The sequence below is a fragment of the Salvelinus namaycush genome, chromosome 37 (assembly GCF_016432855.1).
Source record: "Salvelinus namaycush isolate Seneca chromosome 37, SaNama_1.0, whole genome shotgun sequence".
NCBI classification, from domain to species: domain Eukaryota; kingdom Metazoa; phylum Chordata; class Actinopteri; order Salmoniformes; family Salmonidae; genus Salvelinus; species Salvelinus namaycush.
The window spans coordinates 31,739,478-31,761,264 of NC_052343.1; the positions used below are offsets into that span (position 1 = coordinate 31,739,478).

General features: G+C 45.8%; 1 protein-coding gene across 1 annotated transcript; it reads left to right on the top strand.

Annotated features, from left to right (window-relative positions):
* The first annotated feature begins 12,194 nt into the window (after positions 1 to 12,194).
* Positions 12,195 to 18,947, top strand: LOC120030989 (DOMON domain-containing protein FRRS1L-like). The gene is made up of 5 exons (XM_038976495.1): positions 12,195 to 12,399; positions 12,956 to 13,040; positions 13,209 to 13,347; positions 17,943 to 18,189; positions 18,775 to 18,947. Exons 1-5 carry the CDS (start codon positions 12,195 to 12,197, stop codon positions 18,945 to 18,947), a joined length of 849 nt encoding a protein of 282 aa, XP_038832423.1.
* Positions 18,948 to 21,787: the final 2,840 nt, after the last annotated feature.

A 21,787-nucleotide genomic window follows, 5' to 3' on the forward strand; every position in this document is an offset into this window, starting at 1 on the left:
AGAGAAGAGAGAAGAGAGAAGAGAGCAGAGACAGAGAGAGAGAGACAGAGAGAGAAGAGACAGAAGAGAGAAGAGAGAGAAGAGACAGAAGAGAGAGAGAGAGAAGAGAGAGAGTGAGAGAGCAGAGACAGAGAGAGAGAAGAGACAGAAGATAGAAGAGAGAGAAGAGACAGAAGAGAGAGAGAGAGAAGAGAGAGAGTGAGAGAGCAGAGAGAGAGAGAGAGAGACAAAGAGAGAAGAGACAGAAGAGAGAAGAGAGAGAAGAGACAGAAGAGAGAGAGAGAGAGAAGAGAGAGAGTGAGAGAGCAGAGACAGAGAGAGAGACAGAGAGAGAAGAGAGAAGAGAGAGAAGAGAGAGGAGAGACAGAGAGAGAGAGAGAGCAGAGACAGAGAGAGAGACAGAGACAGAAGAGAGAAGAGAGAGAAGAGAGAGGAGAGACAGAGAGAGAGAGAGAGAGCAGAGACAGAGAGAGAGACAGAGAGAGAAGAGACAGAAGAGAGACAGAGAGAGAAGAGAGACAGAGAGAGAGACAGACAGAGAAGAGACAGAGAGAATAATAGTTGGATAAACAGAGGATAATTCGGAGGATCGGGAGTGAGCAGAGACAGAGAGAGAGGGAGGGAGTGAGCAGAGACAGAGAGAGAGGGAGGGAGTGAGGAGAGAGGGAGGGAGTGAGCAGAGACAGAGACAGAGATAGAGGGAGGGAGTGAGCAGAGACAGAGAGAGAGGGAGGGAGTGAGCAGAGACAGAGCGAGAGGGAGGGAGTGAGCAGAGCGATTGATCAGGATCATTACAGAGCGCAGACAGAGAGAAGAGGGGTGAAAGGTCAACAGTGCAGCAAGGACACACACTCACGCACTCACACACATGGTGGATTTAGCAGCTGCAGAGACAGAGACAATGTGAACCTGTTCACGTGTTGCACTAGCAACACCTACAGGTGGGTTATGATTTTACCCCAGTCTTCCCCAGTCTCACTCAGTCACTAGCAACACCTACAGGTGGGTTATGATTTTACCCCAGTCTTCCCCAGTCTCACTCAGTCACTAGCAACACCTACAGGTGGGTTATGATTTTACCCCAGTCTTCCCCAGTCTCACTCAGTCACTAGCAACACCTACAGGTGGGTTATGATTTTACCCCAGTCTTCCCCAGTCTCACTCAGTCACTAGCAACACCTACAGGTGGGTTATGATTTTACCCCAGTCTTCCCCAGTCTCACTCAGTCACTAGCAACACCTACAGGTGGGTTATGATTTTACCCCAGTCTTCTCCAGTCTCACTCAGTCACTAGCAACACCTACAGGTGGGTTATGATTTTACCCCAGTCTTCCCCAGTCTCACTCAGTCACTAGCAACACCTACAGGTGGGTTATGATTTTACCCCAGTCTTCTCCAGTCTCACTCAGTCACTAGCAACACCTACAGGTGGGTTATGATTTTACCCCAGTCTTCCCCAGTCTTACTCAGTCACTAGCAACACCTACAGGTGGGTTATGATTTTACCCCAGTCTTCTCCAGTCTCACTCAGTCACTAGCAACACCTACAGGTGGGTTATGATTTTACCCCAGTCTTCCCCAGTCTTACTCAGTCACTAGCAACACCTACAGGTGGGTTATGATTTTACCCCAGTCTTCCCCAGTCTCACTCAGTCACTAGCAACACCTACAGGTGGGTTATGATTTTACCCCAGTCTTCCCCAGTCTCACTCAGTCACTAGCAACACCTACAGGTGGGTTATGATTTTACCCCAGTCTTCTCCAGTCTCACTCAGTCACTAGCAACACCTACAGGTGGGTTATGATTTTACCCCAGTCTTCTCCAGTCTCACTCAGTCACTAGCAACACCTACAGGTGGGTTATGATTTTACCCCAGTCTTCCCCAGTCTCACTCAGTCACTAGCAACACCTACAGGTGGGTTATGATTTTACCCCAGTCTTCTCCAGTCTCACTCAGTCACTAGCAACACCTACAGGTGGGTTATGATTTTACCCCAGTCTTCCCCAGTCTCACTCAGTCACTAGCAACACCTACAGGTGGGTTATGATTTTACCCCAGTCTTCTCCAGTCTCACTCAGTCACTAGCAACACCTACAGGTGGGTTATGATTTTACCCCAGTCTTCCCCAGTCTCACTCAGTCACTAGCAACACCTACAGGTGGGTTATGATTTTACCCCAGTCTTCCCCAGTCTCACTCAGTCACTAGCAACACCTACAGGTGGGTTATGATTTTACCCCAGTCTTCCCCAGTCTCACTCAGTCACTAGCAACACCTACAGGTGGGTTATGATTTTACCCCAGTCTTCTCCAGTCTCACCCAGTCACTAGCAACACCTACAGGTGGGTTATGATTTTACCCCAGTCTTCTCCAGTCTCACTCAGTCACTAGCAACACCTACAGGTGGGTTATGATTTTACCCCAGTCTTCCCCAGTCTCACTCAGTCACTAGCAACACCTACAGGTGGGTTATGATTTTACCCCAGTCTTCCCCAGTCTCACTCAGTCACTAGCAACACCTACAGGTGGGTTATGATTTTACCCCAGTCTTCCCCAGTCTCACTCAGTCACTAGCAACACCTACAGGTGGGTTATGATTTTACCCCAGTCTTCCCCAGTCTCACTCAGTCACTAGCAACACCTACAGGTGGGTTATGATTTTACCCCAGTCTTCCCCAGTCTCACTCAGTCACTAGCAACACCTACAGGTGGGTTATGATTTTACCCCAGTCTTCTCCAGTCTCACTCAGTCACTAGCAACACCTACAGGTGGGTTATGATTTTACCCCAGTCTTCTCCAGTCTCACTCAGTCACTAGCAACACCTACAGGTGGGTTATGATTTTACCCCAGTCTTCTCCAGTCTCACTCAGTCACTAGCAACACCTACAGGTGGGTTATGATTTTACCCCAGTCTTCCCCAGTCTCACTCAGTCACTAGCAACACCTACAGGTGGGTTATGATTTTACCCCAGTCTTCCCCAGTCTCACTCAGTCGAGTCCCTCTCCATCTGCCCAGCTAGAAATGTATGAAATGAAACAAAGTCTGTTATCATAAAGGTTGGTTTTCACATCTATGTCTTCTGTTGGTTATTTCATTAACATAACCGTTTTGTACTTTAGCACACAATCATTGTGATTACTATGGCTAAACCAATTGCACAGCACTGACTGTGTGCCAGACATTAGAACAGTGGACCTATACTGCCATCTATAGGCAGGAATAAGCACAACCAGTGAAGAAAGTTTTTTTATTTATTTCACCTTTATTTAACCAGGTAGGCTAGTTGAGAACAATTTCTCATTTACAATTGCGACCTGGCCAAGATAAAGCAAAGCAGTTCGACACATACAACAACACAGAGTTACACATGGAATAAACAAACATACAGTCAATAATACAGTAGAAAAAGTCTCTATAAATAGGCTATGGTGGCAAAGTAATTACAATATAGCAATTAAACACTGGAATGGTAGATGTGCAGAAGATGAATGTGTGAGTAGAGATACTGGGGTGCAAAGGAGCAAGATAAATAAATACAGTATGGGGATGAGGTAGTTGGATGGGCTGTTTACAGATGGGCTATTTACAGGTGCAGTGATCTGTGAGCTGCTCTGACAGCTGGTGCTTTAAGCTAGTGAGGGAGATATGAGTCTCCAGCCTCAGTGTTTTTTTCAGTTCGTTCCAGTCATTGGCAGCAGAGAACTGGAAGGAAAGGCGGCCAAAGGAAGAATTGGCTTTGGGGGTGACCAGTGAGATATACCTGCTGGAGCGCGTGTCACAGTTGGGTGCTGCTATGGTGACCAGTGAGCTGAGATAAGGCGGGGCTTTACCTAGCAGAGACTTGTAGATGACCTGGAGCCAGTGGGTTTGACGACGAGTATGAAGCGAGGGCCAGCCAACGAGAGCATACAGGTCGCAGTGGTGGGTAGTATATGGGGCTTTGGTGATAAAACGGATGGCACTGTGATAGACTGCATCCAATTTGTTGAGTAGAGTGTTGGAGGCTATTTTGTAAATGACATCGCCGAAGTAGAGGATCGGTAGGATAGTCAGTTTTACGAGGATATGTTTGGCAGCATGAGTGAAGGATGCTTTGTTGCGAAATAGGAAGCCGATTCTAGATTTCATTTTGGATTGGAGATGCTTAATGTGAGTCTGGAAGGAGAGTTTACAGTCTAACCAGACACCTAGGTATTTGTAGTTGTCCACATATTCTAAGTCAGAACCGTCCAGAGTAGTGATGCTGGACGGGCGGGCAGGTGCGGGCAGCGATCAGTTGAAGATCATGCATTTAGTTTTACTTGCATTTAAGAGCAGTTGGAGGCCACAGAAGGAGAGTTGTATGGCATTGAAGCTCGTCTGGAGGTTCTCCACTGGGATTCTCTGCCTCTAACCCTATTACAGGGGCTGAGTCACTGGCTTACTGGTGCTCTTTCATGCCGTCCCTAGGAGGGGTGCGTCACTTGAGTGGGTTGAGTCACTGACGTGATCTTCCTGTCTGGGTTGGCGCCCCCCCTTGGGTTGTGCCGTGGCGGAGATCTTTGTGGGCTATACTCGGCCTTGTCTCAGGATGGTAAGTTGGTGGTTGAAGGTATCCCTCTAGTGGTGTGGGGGCTGTGCCTTGGCAAAGTGGGTGGGGTTATATCCTTCCTGTTTGGCCCTGTCTGGGGGTATCATCGGATGGGGCCACAGTGTCTCCTGACCCCTCCTGTCTCAGCCTCCAGTATTTATGCTGCATTAGTTTATGTGTCGGGGGGCTAGGGTCAGTTTGTTATACCTGGAGTACTTCTGTCTTATCCGGTGTCCTGTGTGAATTTAAGTATGCTCTCTCTAATGCTCTCTTTCTCTCTTTCTTTCTCTCTCTCGGAGGACCTGAGCCCTAGGACCATGCCTCAGGACGACCTGACATGATGACTCCTTGCTGTCCCCAGTCCACCTGGCCGTGCTGCTGCTCCAGTTTCAACTGTTCTGCCTGCGGCTATGGAACCCTGACCTGTTCACCGGACGTGCTACCTGTCCCAGACCTGCTGTTTTCAACTCTCTAGAGACCGCAGGAGTGGTAGAGATACTCTTAATGATAGGCTATGAAAAGCCAACTGACATTTACTCCTGAGGTGCTGCACCCTCGACAACTACTGTGATTATTATTATTTGACCATGCTGGTCATTTATTAACATTTTAACATCTTGGCCATGTTCTATTATAATCTCCACCCGGCACAGCCAGAAGAGGACTGGCCACCCCTCATAGCCTGGTTCCTCTCTATGTTTCTTCCTAGGTTTTGGCCTTTCTAGGGAGTTTTTCCTAGCTACCGTGCTTCTACACCTGCATTGCTTGCTGTTTGGGGTTTTAGGCTGGGTTTCTGTACAGCACTTTGAGATATCAGCTGATGTATGAAGGGCTATATAAATAAATTTGATTTGATTTGATTTGATTTAACACAGTGTCCAAAGAAGGGCCAGAGGTATACAGAATGGTGTCGTCTGTGTAGGGGTGGATCAGAGAATCACCAGTAGCAAGAGCGACATCATTGATGTATACAGAGAAGAGAGTCGGCCCGAGAATTGAACCCTGTGGCACCCCATAGAGACTGCCAGAGGTCCGGACAACAGGCCCTCTGATTTGACACACTGAACTATATCAGAGAAGTAGTTGGTGAACCAGGCAAGGCAATCATTTGAGAAACCAAGGCTGTTGAGTCTACTGATAAGAATGTGGTGATTGACCGAGTTGAAAGCCTTGGCCAGGTCAATGAATACGGCTGCACAGTAATGTCTCTTATCGATGGCGGTCATGATAAGGTTTAGGACCTTGAGCGTGGCTGAGGTGCACCCATGACCAGCTCTGAAACCGTGTGACACCATGCGGACAGCTGTTCAGGTAAAGACTCGTTCACACAAAGACTGGTCATTCACACAAAGACTGGTGTTGGTAAAGGAATCATGACAATTGAACATACTGTATGTCTCTGATGGAAAATGGAAAAAAACACACAAAAACACTAACACCACCTCATTGAAACGTGACTCTGTATGAGATGATGGGAGAAGTGAACCTGTCACTGGGTTGAAGAACTCTCTTTATCCCTACATGTTCTATACATGTTCTATATTATACAGACCTCCTTAAACCTCCAAGGACTGGCTCTCAGTAGAGTGCTTGGTGTGGTTCCAGTAACATCAGTGGACATAGAACATGTACAAACTGTGGAGATGAAGAGAGATCTTCAACCCAATAACAGGTCCAGTTCTCCCACCGCCTCATAGAGAGTCACATTTCAATGAGGTCAGCTCACCCACTGTTTCACTTTATCTGTCCTTGGTGTTGTTTAAAAAAATAAAATTGGTCAGAGTCATATGTTCAATTCTCATTATTCCTTTACCAAGACCAGTGTGTATAAAGAAGAGGACTGAGCCCAGTAGACTACATTAGTTCTGAAGAGGTATTGTTTCAGAATGAGGGATGCTGTAACTCTGCTGGTGTTGCTGTTCTGTCTGTCTGGGACATGGGCTCAGGGCCAGAGTGGAGGGGTTAGGGAGAATGACATCACTCTACAGGGTCACAGTATACGGGGTGAGAGCAGGGTGAGGTTCAATTCAATAATCAAAACGTAGAAGCTACAGAGACGAGTCACAAACAGACGAGCGACCAGATCACCATCACCCCTGACATCTGGGCTTAGCTGAGATCACTGAGAGACATGGTGGTGGAACAGAGAGTGGAGCTGAGGAACATGGGGGCCAGACTGAGGGACAGTGAGGACCTGGTGGGCCATTCTCACAAAACAGTACAAAAATACAAATGTCAAGAGTAATTTTTTCACTAAATTTCCTCTGGAATCACTGAGATTAGGATCTGTAATTATCTATTTCATAATTATTATGTTTTTGATCAGATCAGATTATGCATTTTAACAACCGTTTCACAAAATTCACATTACATAACAGTTGTCGAAGTCCAAAAAAGTCATAAATAAATCAATATTTCAAATATTTTTTAATATTGCCACCCTAATGAAAAGATGTGAGTTAAACATAACACTGAAAATAAACATATTTCAAATTAAATTATACAATTATTATAAAATGTAATCACTCTTTTTCCCAATTTGAGCTCTTTAGCCGCTTTCGGTAATGAGTGTCACGACTTCCGCCGAAGTCGGTCCCTCTCCTTGTTCGGGCGGTGTTCGGCGGTCGACGTCACCGACCTTCTAGCCATCACTGATCCATTTGTCATTTTCCATTGGTTTTGTCTTGTCTTCCTTCAAACCTGGTTCCAATCCAATCAATTACATGTTGTGTATTTATCCCTCTGTTTCCCCTCATGTCCTTGTCGGAGATTGTTTTGTTTGTATGTGATGTGCTATTTAGTGTTGGTGTGCGACGGGTTTTGTACCCACTTTGTTATTTTGTACATTTTGGTTGTTTTGGAGTTTTGTCAGCATTTATTAAACAACTCTGTTTATACCAAGTTCCTTCTCCTGCGCCTGACTTCCCTGCCACCAACACGCACCCCTTACAGCCTGACTTCCCTGCCACCAACACGAACCCCTTACAGCCTGACTTCCCTGCCACCAACACGAACCCCTTACAGCCTGACTTCCCTGCCACCAACACGAACCCCTTACAGCCTGACTTCCCTGCCACCAACACGAACCCCTTACAGCCTGACTTCCCTGCCACCAACACGAACCCCTTACAGCCTGACTTCCCTGCCACCAACACGCACCCCTTACAGCTTGACTTCCCTGCCACCAACACGAACCCCTTACAGCCTGACTTCCCTGCCACCAACACGCACCCCTTACAGCCTGACTTCCCTGCCACCAACACGAACCCCTTACAGCCTGACTTCCCTGCCACCAACACGAACCCCTTACAGCCTGACTTCCCTGCCACCAACACGAACCCCTTACAGCCTGACTTCCCTGCCACCAACACGAACCCCTTACAGCCTGACTTCCCTGCCACCAACACGAACCCCTTACAGCCTGACTTCCCTGCCACCAACACGAACCCCTTACAGCCTGACTTCCCTGCCACCAACACGCACCCCTTACAGCCTGACTTCCCTGCCACCAACACGAACCCCTTACAGCCTGACTTCCCTGCCACCAACACGCACCCCTTACAGCCTGACTTCCCTGCCACCAACACGAACCCCTTACAGCCTGACTTCCCTGCCACCAACACGAACCCCTTACAGCCTGACTTCCCTGCCACCAACACGAACCCCTTACAATGAGAAGTGGGATAAAGGGGAGTGTAATGAGAATTAGCATTTCGGTAATGAGAATTTTGGGTGAAAATGTAAAAAATTCTGGCGATTTCTTTTTATTTCTTTAAAATTAGACACTTTCCCAAAAACTAGACATCTTAGTCCTCAGAATGATACTTGATTTTTGCACATGCATCATGGTTTTGTAACTCAATTTGCTACAGACATTTTAAAACTGGTTTCATGAGAATCACCCTGGTAGATGAGCTAAGACTTGAAAATGCAGGTAATGGACTGCTACAGTACGTATGAATACCTAAGTTAATTTGGATAAGGTCTGTTAAAACTTTTTAGGGCTCAAATCCCGTTAACGGGATCGATTTGACAACAGCCAGTGAAAGTGCAGGGCGCCAAATTCAAACAACAGAAATCTCATAATTAAAATTCCTCAAACATACAAGTATTATACACCATTTAAAAAATAAACTTCTTGTTAATCCAACCACAGTGTCCGATTTCAAAAAGGCTTTACAGCGAAAGCACACTAGGTCAGCGCCTAGTCACAAAAAACATACAGCCATTTTCCAGCCAAAGTGAGGAGTCACAAAAAGCAGAAATAGAGATAAAATGAATCACTAACCTTTGATGATCTTCATCAGATGGCACTCATAGGACTTCATGTTACACAATACATGTATGTTTTGTTCGATAAAGTTCATATTTATATCCAAAAATCTCAGTTTACATTTGCGCGTTATGTTCAGTAATGTTTTGCCTCCAAAACATCTGGTGATTTTGCAGAGAGCCACATCAATTTACAGAAATACTCATAAACGTTGATGAAAGATACAAGTGTTTTACATAGAATTAAAGATACACTTCTCCTTAATGCAACCGCTGTGTCAGATTTCAAAAAAGCTTTACGGCAAAAGCACACCATGCGATAATCTGAGTACAGCGCTCAGCCACAAAAACAAGCCATACAGATACCCGCCATGTTGTGGAGTCAACAAAAGTCAGAAATAGCATTATAAATATTCACATACCTTTGATGATCTTCATCGGAATGCACTCCCAGGAATCCCAGTTCCACAATAAATGTTAGTTTTGTTCGATACAGTCCATATTTATGTCCAAATACCTCCTTTTTGTTCGCGCGTTTAGTACACTAAACAAATGCACAAGGTGCGAGCACAAAGTCCAGACGAAAAGTCAAAAAAGTTCCATTACAGTTTGTAGAAACATGTCAAACGATGTATAGAATCAATCTTTAGGATGTTTTTAATCATAAATCTTCAATAATATTCCAACCGGACAATTCCTTTGTCTTTAGAAAGGAAAGGGAACGGAGCTCGTGCTCACGGCCACGCGCGATCAACAACTCATGGCTTTCAGTCAGACCACTGGTTCAAACAGCTCTTATTCGCTCCCCTTTCACAGTAGAAGTCTGAAACAACGTTCTAAAGACTGTTGACATCTAGTGGAAGCCTTAGGAAGTGCAATATGACCAAATTTACACTGTATATTGGATAGGCAATCACTTGAAAAACTACAAACCTCAGATTTCCCACTTCCTGGTTGGATCTTTCTCAGGTTTTCGCCTGACATATGAGTTCTGTTATACTCACAGACATCATTCGAACAGTTTTAGAAACGTCAGAGTGTTTTCTATCAAAATCTACTAATAATATCCATATCTTAGCTTCTGGGCCTGAGTAGCAGGCAGTTTACTCTGGGCACGCTTTTCGTCCGAATGTGAAAATTCTGCCCCCTAGCCCAAAGAGGTTTTAAGTGGAGAATCAATGGCTGTCAGTGACGGGGGCCAGAGTGACAGCCAGGAAAGCCAGGTGGAGGAACTGAAGAGAGAGAATGCAGGTAATGTATCACAAGAATACATGAAAAAAAATATTTTGTCAATTGGGTCCATATCAAATCAAGAGCTCGAAATGATTTTCTTATAATTCCAGCCCAAGCTGGAAGGGGGGGGGGGGGGCAGAGTGACAATCAGTGGGAGCCAGGAAGAGGAACTGAAGAGAGAGAATGCAGGTAATGTAATTTGGATTTGGTCTACAATTTCAGTATATGAATACGTAAGTTGTTGACCAAGTCCAGAGGAAAATATATGTTGAATTAAATTGCTTTTAAAATTATTTGGCTATAGATAATTTAGTTAAGTTAATGTTGATGTTATTTGTACATGGTCATGTTATATTAAAATGATCATGATGATGATTATTTAATCTGATGTTCCTTTTGTGCTATTTTAGCCTTAGAGGCCAGACACTGCCAGTGAGAGAGAGATAGATGAACTGAAGAGAGAGAACACAGGTAATAAACTTTACAAAAACACCACATGTTTCACACTGAAAATCTATATTTTATTTTGGCTTCAGCATATTGTAGTTAATGCTTTTCAGTAATCAGTGAGTTCACTCCATTGTGTTCACAGCCAGACCAAAGGTGGCCTTCTCTGCTGGTTTGACTGAGGACCCAGGATTTGTAGGACACTTCGATACTGAGATCACCCTGGTTTCATCAGAGTCATGACCAACATTGGTGGAGCGTACAACCAACTACAGGTACTAATGACCATACACACTAAGGCTGCGTTTAGACAGGCAGTACAATTCTGATCTTTTTCCAGTAATTGGTATTTTAACCCATCACATCAGATCTTTTGCAGAGCTGATCTGTTTGGTCAAAAGACCAATTAGTGAAAAATTGTTGATTGTTGCGTTTATATTTTTGTACAGTGTAGAACCATGTTTATGAGATAAAGACATCTCCCTGCTTCTGTTCCGTACTGGTGTCTTCACAGCACCAGTGAGAGGAGTCTACTCAGATTCAGCGCTTTTGATTACCACAAATCGCAAACCCTGGGTGTGTGTCTATAGAAGAATAGCCAGAGTTATATGGATACAGAAACCTAATAATGATGAGGATAATACATACATATCTAATGCAATGTCTCTAGAGCTGGAGGAGGGAGATGTGGTCTACATGAGTCTCCCCTCAGGCAGCGGCTCTTTGATGATACTGATAACCCTAACACTTTCCAGGGCTTCCTGCTCTTCCCTTTGTGAGGGGAGCACCATGCATTCTGTAATGAATTCAGATGTCTGATGTGAGCTGCTCTGGGTTCCAATGTTCCTCTAACCAATAAATAAACAAGCATTAAAGCCAGTTGTAACCACTGGCAAATTGTGTGTCCTGCTTTTTTCAGCAGTTTGGCCTTAGTCCTTGGGCCTTAGTCCTTGGGCCTTAGTCCTTGGGCGTTATCAATGCTGTCAACAATAACATGCAATGTAGATTCTAGAATATTTTCACATCACAGAAAGGAATAAGAAACCAACCTATCATAGCAGACATTTCAGCATAATAAATGTATAAATCCCTACATTACCCCATATTGTTATTCAATTGGCATCTGTGTTTACATTAACAGTGCTGAATGGGAATTTAAACTGTAGATTGATAATGCAAAGTGTACTTCGAGGTTTCCTATTGGACGCTGCAGTGATTGGCTCTATCGATGGACGTAATGGGCCATTAGGAGAGAGGAGAGGAGACGGGCGAAACCAACAACAGACACATTCATCCCTAAACTGGGATATCATTACATTATTTTAAGATTAAATCCAATCACTTGGATTATCATGGACGTCTCCGTTTCCCACAAGATATTAAGTGAATTGTCAAAACAGATCGGTTCAGTTACAAATCCCGCTAATTCCAGATTGGTTTAACCGAGGCTCATTCGTTTGACATCACTGGATCCCGCTCCTCGCGCTCATTCACACTACGAGAAATAGCCTACGACACACTAAACAACCGCGTAGAAAATATTCTGTAGTGATGCGATTGAGGGCCAGTGATTAGGCTCCGTAAAGAAATGCTCAAATACAACCAACAATGAGGATTCGGTCTCAGTTCTGTCTCCTTTAGACCGTTTTTATACTCCCTTTTTGGCCATGATTTTCCTGCGCAGCCTACTACAGCTGACGGTGCTCCTGGTCCAGGGCAGTTGGCGGGGGGTAGCGCCGAGCCCCACGGATGAAGGCGCACTGCGGGCGAGCCACGGAGACCACGGAGAGCCGGGCCACAAGGAGCCCCATAAGGACTCATACAGTACGTTCGCCTCGGAGTTCCTGGAGTCTAGACATCTATCGGATGATGGTGAGAAAGGGATACAGGATAGGCCATTTCTGAACGAGGCATTTTGCTTACTGTGGCCTTCATGGTCATCAAGGCTGTGTTTGTTTATGTGTAGGCCTTCTCTTGATGGAAATCAGAGGGCGCATCTACATATCTGTGGTTGATACGTAATTCGTGGTTAATTGGCTAGTTATGTGATGATGCGCAGGTTGGCAGACCGAGCGTACAGTGTCTTCCACCCGAGTCCACTCATGCATAGATCAGGACCCTGGCCAGCTACCGCCAACTCCCCTCTCCCCGCTCTGGCTCTCACTGGCCGGCCTGGAGATGGGCGAGCATTGGACAGTTCTTCACCACATTAAATGTTGTATATTATTAGATTTTAATAAATGAACTAAAATAACATATTTCAAACTATCCCAATTTTGTTATGAAACGTGAAGGAGCAGTTGTGCTTCTCTGAATGCACATTAGGCTGAAACCCACCAATTTACGCATATGGTAGAACTTCTAAAAGATGATTGTTGGGGAGGCAGGTCAGTAGCATAATCATTTTTATGTGGTGTGTGTTCTCCAGGGTACCCCTTCCCCACCGCCCCTCCTGTGGATCCCTTCGCCAGGATCAAAGTCGTAGACTGTGGAGTCACCAAGGGCTGCATAAGGTCAGTATGTGTGTATGTTTTGCTTGCTTGCAAGCATGTGTGTGTGTCAAGGGGTTTCTCTGTGTACCGTGGTCCCACTCTGGCAGATGTGGGAGCACATCACTCTGAAGAGGTTACATTTCTTAATTGTGTGTGTGTGTGTGTGTGTGTGTGTGTGTGTGTGTGTAGGTATGGGAAGCCGGGGTGTGATGCAGAGACGTGTGACTATTTCATGAGTTACCGGCGGATCGGGACAGACGTGGAGTATGAGATGAGTGCTGACACTGACGGCTGGGTGGCTGTAGGCTTCTCCTCAGACAAGAAGATGGTAAGGGACCGTATCTGTGTGTGTGCGGGCGTAGGTGTGTACGTGTATGAGCATGCGTGAGATCTGTTCTTACACTCAAAATTTGCTTCCAACAATTGAGTGGGTAAACCTGTAACGGCTGTCAATGTCGTTCTCCTCCTCAGACGAGGAGGAGCATGGATCGGACCAAGATGCGGAGTAGGAGGTATTCATGATTTTAATGGCAAACCAACAAACACTACAAATGAACAAAAACAACAAACGTGACTAACCTGTAACAGTCCTGTGTGGCCCAAACGCTAACACAGGAAACAAACACCCACAAATAGCTAAAGCCTATGGCAGCCTTAAATATGGCTCCCAATTAGAGACAACAGAAATCAGCTGTCTCTAATTGAGAACCCATTCCGGCCACCATAGACTTTCCTAGAAAACTACACACCCATAGACACAGCTAGATACATACACTCAACACAAAACCATAAACTACAACCAACACCCCCTCTACCATATAATACCCCAAAATACACACATACCCCATGTCACACCCTGACCTAACTAAAATAATAAATAAAACAAATAATACTAAGGCCAGGGCGTGACATAACCCCCCCCTTAAGGTGCGAACTCCGGGCGCACCAGCACATAGTCTAGGGGAGGGTCTGGGTGGGCTTCCTTCCACGGCGGCGGCTCCGGCACTGGTCGTGGTCCCCACCTGACTGTAGGGCAGCTCATGACTGTAGGGCAGCTCTGACAGCTCCTGACTGGCTGGCGTCTCTGGCAGCTCCTGACTGGCTGGCGTCTCTGGCAGCTCCTGACTGGCTGGCGTCTCTGGCAGCTCCTGACTGGCTGGCGTCTCTGGCAGCTCCTGACTGGCTGGCGGCTCTGGCAGCTCCTGACTGGCTGGCGGCTCTGGCAGCTCCTGACTGGCTGGCGGCTCTGGCAGCTCCTGACTGACGGACGGCTCTAACGGCTCCTGACTGACGGACGGCTCTAACGGCTCGGGACAGACGGGCGGCTCTAACGGCTCGTGGCAGACGGGCGGCTCTAATGGCTCGTGGCAGACGGACGGCTCTAATGGCTCGTGGCAGACGGACGGCTCAGACGGCGCTGGGCAGACGGATGGCTCAGACGGCGCTGGGCAGACGGATGGCTCAGACGGCGCTGGGCAGACGGATGGCTCAGACGGCGCTGGGCAGACGGATGGCTCAGACGGCGCTGGGCAGACGGATGGCTCAGACGGCGTTGGGCAGACGGATGGCTCAGACGGCGTTGGGCAGACGGATGGCTCAGACGGCGTTGGGCAGACGGATGGCTCAGACGGCGTTGGGCAGACGGATGGCTCAGACGGCGTTGGGCAGACGGATGGCTCAGACGGCGTTGGGCAGCCGGGCAGTTCAGGCACCGCTGGGCAGACGGGCAGTTCAGGCACCGCTGGGCAGACGGCAGACTCTGGCCGGCTGAGACGCACAATAGGCCTGATGCGTGGTGCCGGAACTGGAGGTACCGGGCTGAGGGCACGCACCTCAGGGCGAGTGCGGGGAGGAGGAACAGGGCTCTGGAGATGCACTGGAAGCCTGGTGCGTGGTGTAGGCACTGGTGGTACTGGGCTGGGGCGGGAAGGTGGCGCCGGATATACCGGACCGTGAAGGAGGACACGCGCTCTTGAGCACCGAGCCTCTCCAACCTTACCAGGTTGGATGGTCCCCGTAGCCCTGCCAGTGCGGCGAGGTGGAATAGCCCGCACTGGGCTATGCAGGCGAACCGGGGACACCACCTGTAAGGCTGGTGCCATGTACGCCGGCCCGAGGAGACGTACTGGAGGCCAGATACGTTGGGCCGGCTTCATGACATCCGGCTCGATGCCCAACCTAGCCCTCCCAGTGCGGCAAGGTGGAATAGCCCGCACTGGGCTAAGCACGCGTACTGGGGACACCGTGCGCTTTACCGCATAACACGGTGTCTGACCAGTACGACGCCCTCTCACTCCACGGTAAGCCCGGGGAGTTGGCTCAGGTATCCAACCCGGCTTCGCCACACTACCCCTTAGCCCCCCCCCAAGAAATTTTTGGGTGAGCCTCTCGGGTTTCCAGCCACTGTGCCTTGCAAGCGCCTCATAATGCCGCCTCTCCGCTTTCGCTGCCTCCAGCTCCGCTTTGGGGCGGCGACACTCCACTGGCTGTGCCCAGGGTCCTTTACCGTCTAGGATCTCCTCCCAAGTCCATTCCTCATCTCTCCATTGCTTTGGTTCTTGCCGTCCTTCTCCAATCCGCTTGGTCCTGGTTTGGTGGGTGTTTCTGTAACGGCTGTCAATGTCGTTCTCCTCCTCAGACGAGGAGGAGCATGGATCGGACCAAGATGCGGAGTAGGAGGTATTCATGATTTTAATGGCAAACCAACAAACACTACAAATGAACAAAAACAACAAACGTGACTAACCTGTAACAGTCCTGTGTGGCCCAAACGCTAACACAGGAAACAAACACCCACAAATAGCTAAAGCCTATGGCAGCCTTAAATATGGCTCCCAATTAGAGACAACAGAAATCAGCTGTCTCTAATTGAGAACCCATTCCGGCCACCATAGACTTTCCTAGAAAACTACACACCCATAGACACAGCTAGATACATACACTCAACACAAAACCATAAACTACAACCAACACCCCCTCTACCATATAATACCCCAAAATACACACATACCCCATGTCACACCCTGACCTAACTAAAATAATAAATAAAACAAATAATACTAAGGCCAGGGCGTGACAAAACCTAATAACCAACATTACTGCAATGATGTTATTATGTTATTAGGTTTATCCATTCAATTGTTGGGAGCATATACAGTGCATTCAGAAAGTATTCAGACCCCTTGACTTTTTCCACATTTTATTACGTTACAGCCTTATTCCAAAATGTATTAAATCGTTTTTTCCTTCCTCAATCTACACACAATATCCTATAATGAAAAAGCATTTTTTTGTTGTTGTTGCATATTTATAAAATAAAATAAACTGAAATATAACATTTACATAAGTATTCAGACCCTTTACTCAGTACTTTGTTGAAGCACCTTTGGCAGCGATTACAGCCTCGAGTCTTCTTGGGTATGACACTACAAGCTTGGCACACCTGTATTTGGGGAGTTTCTCCCATTCTTCTCTGCAGATCCTCTCAAGTTCTGTCAGGTTAGATGGGGAGCGTCGCTGCACAGCTATTTTCAGGTCTATCCAGAGATGTTCGATCAGGTTGAAGTCTGGGCTCTGGCTGGGCAACTCAAGGACATTCAGAGACTTGTCCCGAAGCCACCCCTGTGTTGTCTTGTCTATGTGCTTAGGATCGTTGTCCTGTTTGAAGGTTAACCTTTGCCGCAGTCAGTCTGAGGTCCTGAGCGCTCTGGAGCAGGTTTTCACCAAGGATCTCTCTGTACTTTGCTCTGTTCATCTTTCCCTCGATCCTGACTAGTCTCCCAGTCCCTGCAGCTGAAAAACATCCCCACTGCATGATGCTGTCACCACCATGCTTCACCATAGGGATGGTGCCAGGTTTCCTCCAGACATGACACTTAGCATTCAATATTGGTTCCATCAAACCAGAGAATCTTGTTTCTCATGGTCTAAGAGTCCTTTAGGTGCCATTTGGCAAACTCCAAGTGGGCTGTCATGTGCCTTTTACTGAGGAGTGGCTTCCATCTGGCCACTCTACCATTAAGGCCTGATTGGTGGAGTGCTGCACAGAGGAACTCTGGAGCTCTGTCAGAGTGACCATGGGGTTCTTGGTCACCTCCCTGACCAAGGCTCTTCTCCCCCAATTGCTCAGTTTGGCCGGGCGGCCAGCTCTAGGAAGAGTCTTGGCGGTTCCAAACTTCTTCCATTTAAGAATGATGGAGGCCACTGTGTTCTTGGGGACCTTCAATGCTGCAGAAATGTTTTGGTACCCTTCCCCAGATCTGTGCCTCGACACAATCCTGTCTCTGAGCTCTACGGACAATTCCATCGACCTCGTAGCTTTGTTTTTGCTCTAACATGCACTGTCAACTCTGGGACCTTATACAGACAGGTGTGTGCCTTTCGACATCATGTCCAATCAATTGAATTTACCACAGGTGGACTCCAATCAAGTTGTAGAAACATCTCAAGGATTATCAATGGAAAGAGAATGTACCTGAGCTCAATTTCGAGTCTCATAGCGAAGGGTCTGAATACTTATTTAAATAAGGTATTTCTGTTTTTTCTTTTTAATAATTTAGCAAAAAAAATCTAAAAGCCTGTTTTCACTTTGTCATTATGGGGTATTGTGTGTATATGGACGAAGGAAATGTTTAATTTAATCAATTTTAGAATAAGGCTGTAATGTAACAAAATGTGGAAAAAGTTGAATGCTGAATGCTTTACGAATGCACTGTATAGAGTGTGGGACTTTCTTTATTTTGATACAGTCTACTCTTAGTTAGTCAACAGCACCTCTACAGACATTTTGGTCAGAGTCAGCTCAGGCTTTTACTACATCTGGTACACATGAAGTCTGCCACGAAAGACACATCACAAAAAAAAGGCTGATTGGTCAACCTATCCTTCATGCTGATTGGTTCTCCTCACCCCCACCCCTCTCAGGGAGGAGATGACGTGATGGGCTGTGTCCATGACGATAATGGGCGTGTTCGTATCCATCACTTCTACAACGTGGGCCAGTGGGCCAAGGAGATCAAGAGGAATCCTGCCAGGGACGAAGAGGGTGTGTTTGACAACAACCGTGTGACCTGCCGCTTCAAACGGCCGCTCTACGTCCCTAGAGAGGAGACACTGGTGGATCTGCATCTCTCCTGGTTCTACCTGTTGGCCTGGGGGCCTGCTATACAAGGTCAGTCAAGGACTGTGTGTGTGTGTGGTGTTGTGCGTGTGCAGAGAGTGGATGTGTGTGTTTATTAGTATGTACAGTCCATTCGGAAAGTATTCAGACCCCTTCACTTTTTTCACATTTTGTTACGTTACAGCCTTATTCTAAAATGTATTAAATTATGTTTTTTCCTCCTCAATCTACACACAATACTCCATAATCACAAAGCGAAAACAGGTTTTTAGACATTTTTGCAAATGTATTCAAAATAAGAAACTGGAAATATCGCATTTACATAAGTATTCAGACCCTTTACTCAGTACTTTGTTGAAGCACCTTTGGCAGTGATTACAGCCTCGAGGCTTCTTGGGTATGACGCTACAAGCTTAGCACACCTATAATGGCGAGTTTCTCCCATTCTTCTCTGCAGATACTCTCAAGCTCTGTCAGGTTGTATGGGGAGCGTCATTGCACAGCTATTTTCAGGTCTCTCCAGAGATGTTCGATTGAGGTCTCAAATCTGGGCTCTTTCCGAATGCACTTAACATGCAAATGATTTCCCTACCCTTTTTCTCTTACTCTCCTCCCCCACTCTTCTCTTTCCTCCAGGTTCCATCACACGTCATGACAACGATGCTCCGCCAGTCTCCGATCACATGATCAGCATCTATAAATATGAGGACATCTTCATGCCGTCTACAGCCTACCAGACATTCTCCTCACCCTTCTGTCTGCTGCTCATAGTAGCCCTCACCTTCTATCTGCTGATGGGCACTCCCTGAGCAAGAGGAGAGGAGATGAGAGAAGACAAGAGGAGAGGAGAGAAGATGAGAGAGGAGACAAGAGGAGAGAAGAGGCGAGACGACCAATTAACCCAGAGAGAGGAGAGAAGAGAGGAGACGAGAGGAGAGAGGAGACGAGATGACAGAAGAGGACAGAAGAGACGAGACGAGATGAGAGAAGTGGAGAGATGAGAGGAGACGAGGAGAGAAGTGGAGAGATGAGAGAAGACGAGGAGAGAAGTGGAGAGAAGAGGAAAGAGACAGCAATAAGATTGAGAGTTCACATTGTATTTCTGTCTGCCACACCCTCAATGCAGGGTGCTCTTTACACAGAATTACACTATAAATATATATTAATAAATATATACAGTAGGATACTATATATCATTTACATTGAGGACTCATCAGGAAGCTTGCAAATCATTCTGAAAATTGTATTGTGCTACCATAACAACATACACTAACCCATCATTAGTCAGAATATGTGAAATACTGTATGTGTTTCTAGAGAACAGTAGCATAACCTGTAGTTTTAGTAAGGTATTTCATTTAGTGTATTTATGTTTACGACAGTAAGGTATTACACTCCTGACAACAAGTATTACTCCAACGCATGTGGCGAATCACAACTGGACCCTGAATATGTGAAGAACCTACGGACATGATACAAGGAGACATTACACACTGGGACAGACTACTGAGACTGGAGAGAGACTTCACTTAGAGAGAACCATCCAGATTGATGTGAGCCAAAGAAAGGCAGACAGCTCATAGTTTATTATCCTGCTGAAACATACTACTTCTGTATGCAGCCATGCTTTACACAACACTCATTCTCCACAGGGAAATACAGTATTATTAGTAGTAGTATTGTAGTATTTGTATACAGAAACTAAGACTAGGTGGTTGAACTGATGTTTTTTTTGTTTGTTTCAGCCCCAGTCTCACCGAGTAACACTGAACTCTGTACTGTATTCCACAATGCCATTTTACATGCTGATGATTAAGACAGGGTTCTCTTTTCTCTCTGTGTGTGAGAGGGTCCATTTTCTTAGGACTGCTTTATTTCACCACATGCTAGGTCATGTTTCATTTACCTGTGGCGAGGTGTGTGTGTGTGATCACTGTTTGCTGACGATAGGGCAGCTGACTGTATGATTGATGGTGCATGATTCCTTTGTAGATATGCAATAACACACCCATCAGCACGGAGGCTGTAGTGGACATGCTGACAGCCAGGGACAGGGGCTCTGTCTGACAGCTTGCCTTGGCCCTGCAGCATATGGCCTAAAGCTGAAGGAATCTATGGCACAGAGTCCAGGTGTATTTGTACCGTTCACTGAACCGTTGTTTCCATGGAAATGCTTCCTCACTGAAACAGTGTCTAGTGTCTAACATGCAAGTGTTTTTGTTATCAATAAAGCTGTGTTCAGTCAAAAATACACTCCAACATCTTGTTTTCATCCCTGTGGGTCATGTGACGGCTCTGTCAGCTGCATCATGTGCCCCTCAGGCAACATACATTTGATCTGCAATCTAATGAATTTACAATGAATTATACAACCATACAACATCTGTGTGGGTCGCACTGGGCTGGGAACAAATAATGGGCATTGACATATTTTTGGAAAAGCAGCACATTTCGAAATAATTCCAGATAATAGAGGATAGGGATAGACTACGGATAACTGGGTAACACTTCATTTAAAAAAAGGCCCTTATTACAGTGTAATTACAGTGTAACAGGTATTGTAGTTAACTGTAACAGCTCATAGTTACAGTGTAACAGGTATTGTAGTTAACTGTAACAGCTCATAGTTACAGTGTAACAGGTATTGTAGTTAACTGTAACAGCTCATAGTTACAGTGTAACAGGTATTGTAGTTAACTGTAACAGCTCATAGTTACAGTGTAACAGGTATTGTAGTTAACTGTAACAGCTCATAGTTACAGTGTAACAGGTATTGTAGTTAACTGTAACAGCTCATAGTTACAGTGTAACAGCTATTGTAGTTAACTGTAACAGCTCATAGTTACAGTGTAATAACATGTAACTGGTAGTAATTGCAATTACAGAGGTGCAACAATGAATGTTTGTTACATTGCTTGTTACAAATGGGCAGGTTTCCTAAATTCACCAATTTAGTGTTTTGTTTATTCTCAGCTACATACATTTACAACTGTCACACAGGTTGTGACCCCTCGTGGATGTGCTGGGTGTCGGAGAGATGATGCTCAATAGCCTCTAATCACTTACTCATGAATGTGCACTGTTCAAACTACATCTCCACTCAGTGTTGTTGCTAGCACTCCCAAAATAAAGTCTTCCATCTGGGTTGACTTGGTGGAGCTGGTAAGAACAGATCAGTAAGTCAACCTCACTGACTGGGATCTAATATGGGTGGTATCGCAGATGTGGAAAAATACACTATTTCAAAGCATAGTACATGTAATGTTTTCCTAAGTACAATGTAATTACTAGTTGTTACACAGGATTTAGCTAGTTAAAATGAAGTCTATCTTGAGGGGTACTTAGTTGTAATTAATGTGTACTTATACAGTACACATCCTGACAACCTGTCCCTCAAGCTTCTGGAAGTTTCACTTAATTTCACAATAAGGCACAGAAATTAAGTGAAACTTCCAGAAGCTTTAAAATGAGGGCCAGGTTGTAAAGATGTATAGTGTACTGTATAAGTACACATTAATTACAACTAAATACCCCTCAATATAGACTTCATTTTAACTAGCTAAATCCCGTGTAACAACTAGTAATTACACTGTACTTAGGCAACATTACATGTACTATGCTTTCAAATAGTGTGTTTTTCCTCATCTGG

Coding starts and splice junctions, on each gene's coding strand:
- LOC120030989 (XM_038976495.1), top strand. CDS start 12,195: ATGATTTTCCTGCGCAGCCTACTACAGCTGACGGTGCTCCTGGTCCAG. Junction 12,400..12,955: donor TAGACATCTATCGGATGATG/GTGAGAAAGGGA, acceptor TGTGTTCTCCAG/GGTACCCCTTCCCCACCGCC. Junction 13,348..17,942: donor TCTCCTCAGACAAGAAGATG/GTAAGGGACCGT, acceptor CACCCCTCTCAG/GGAGGAGATGACGTGATGGG.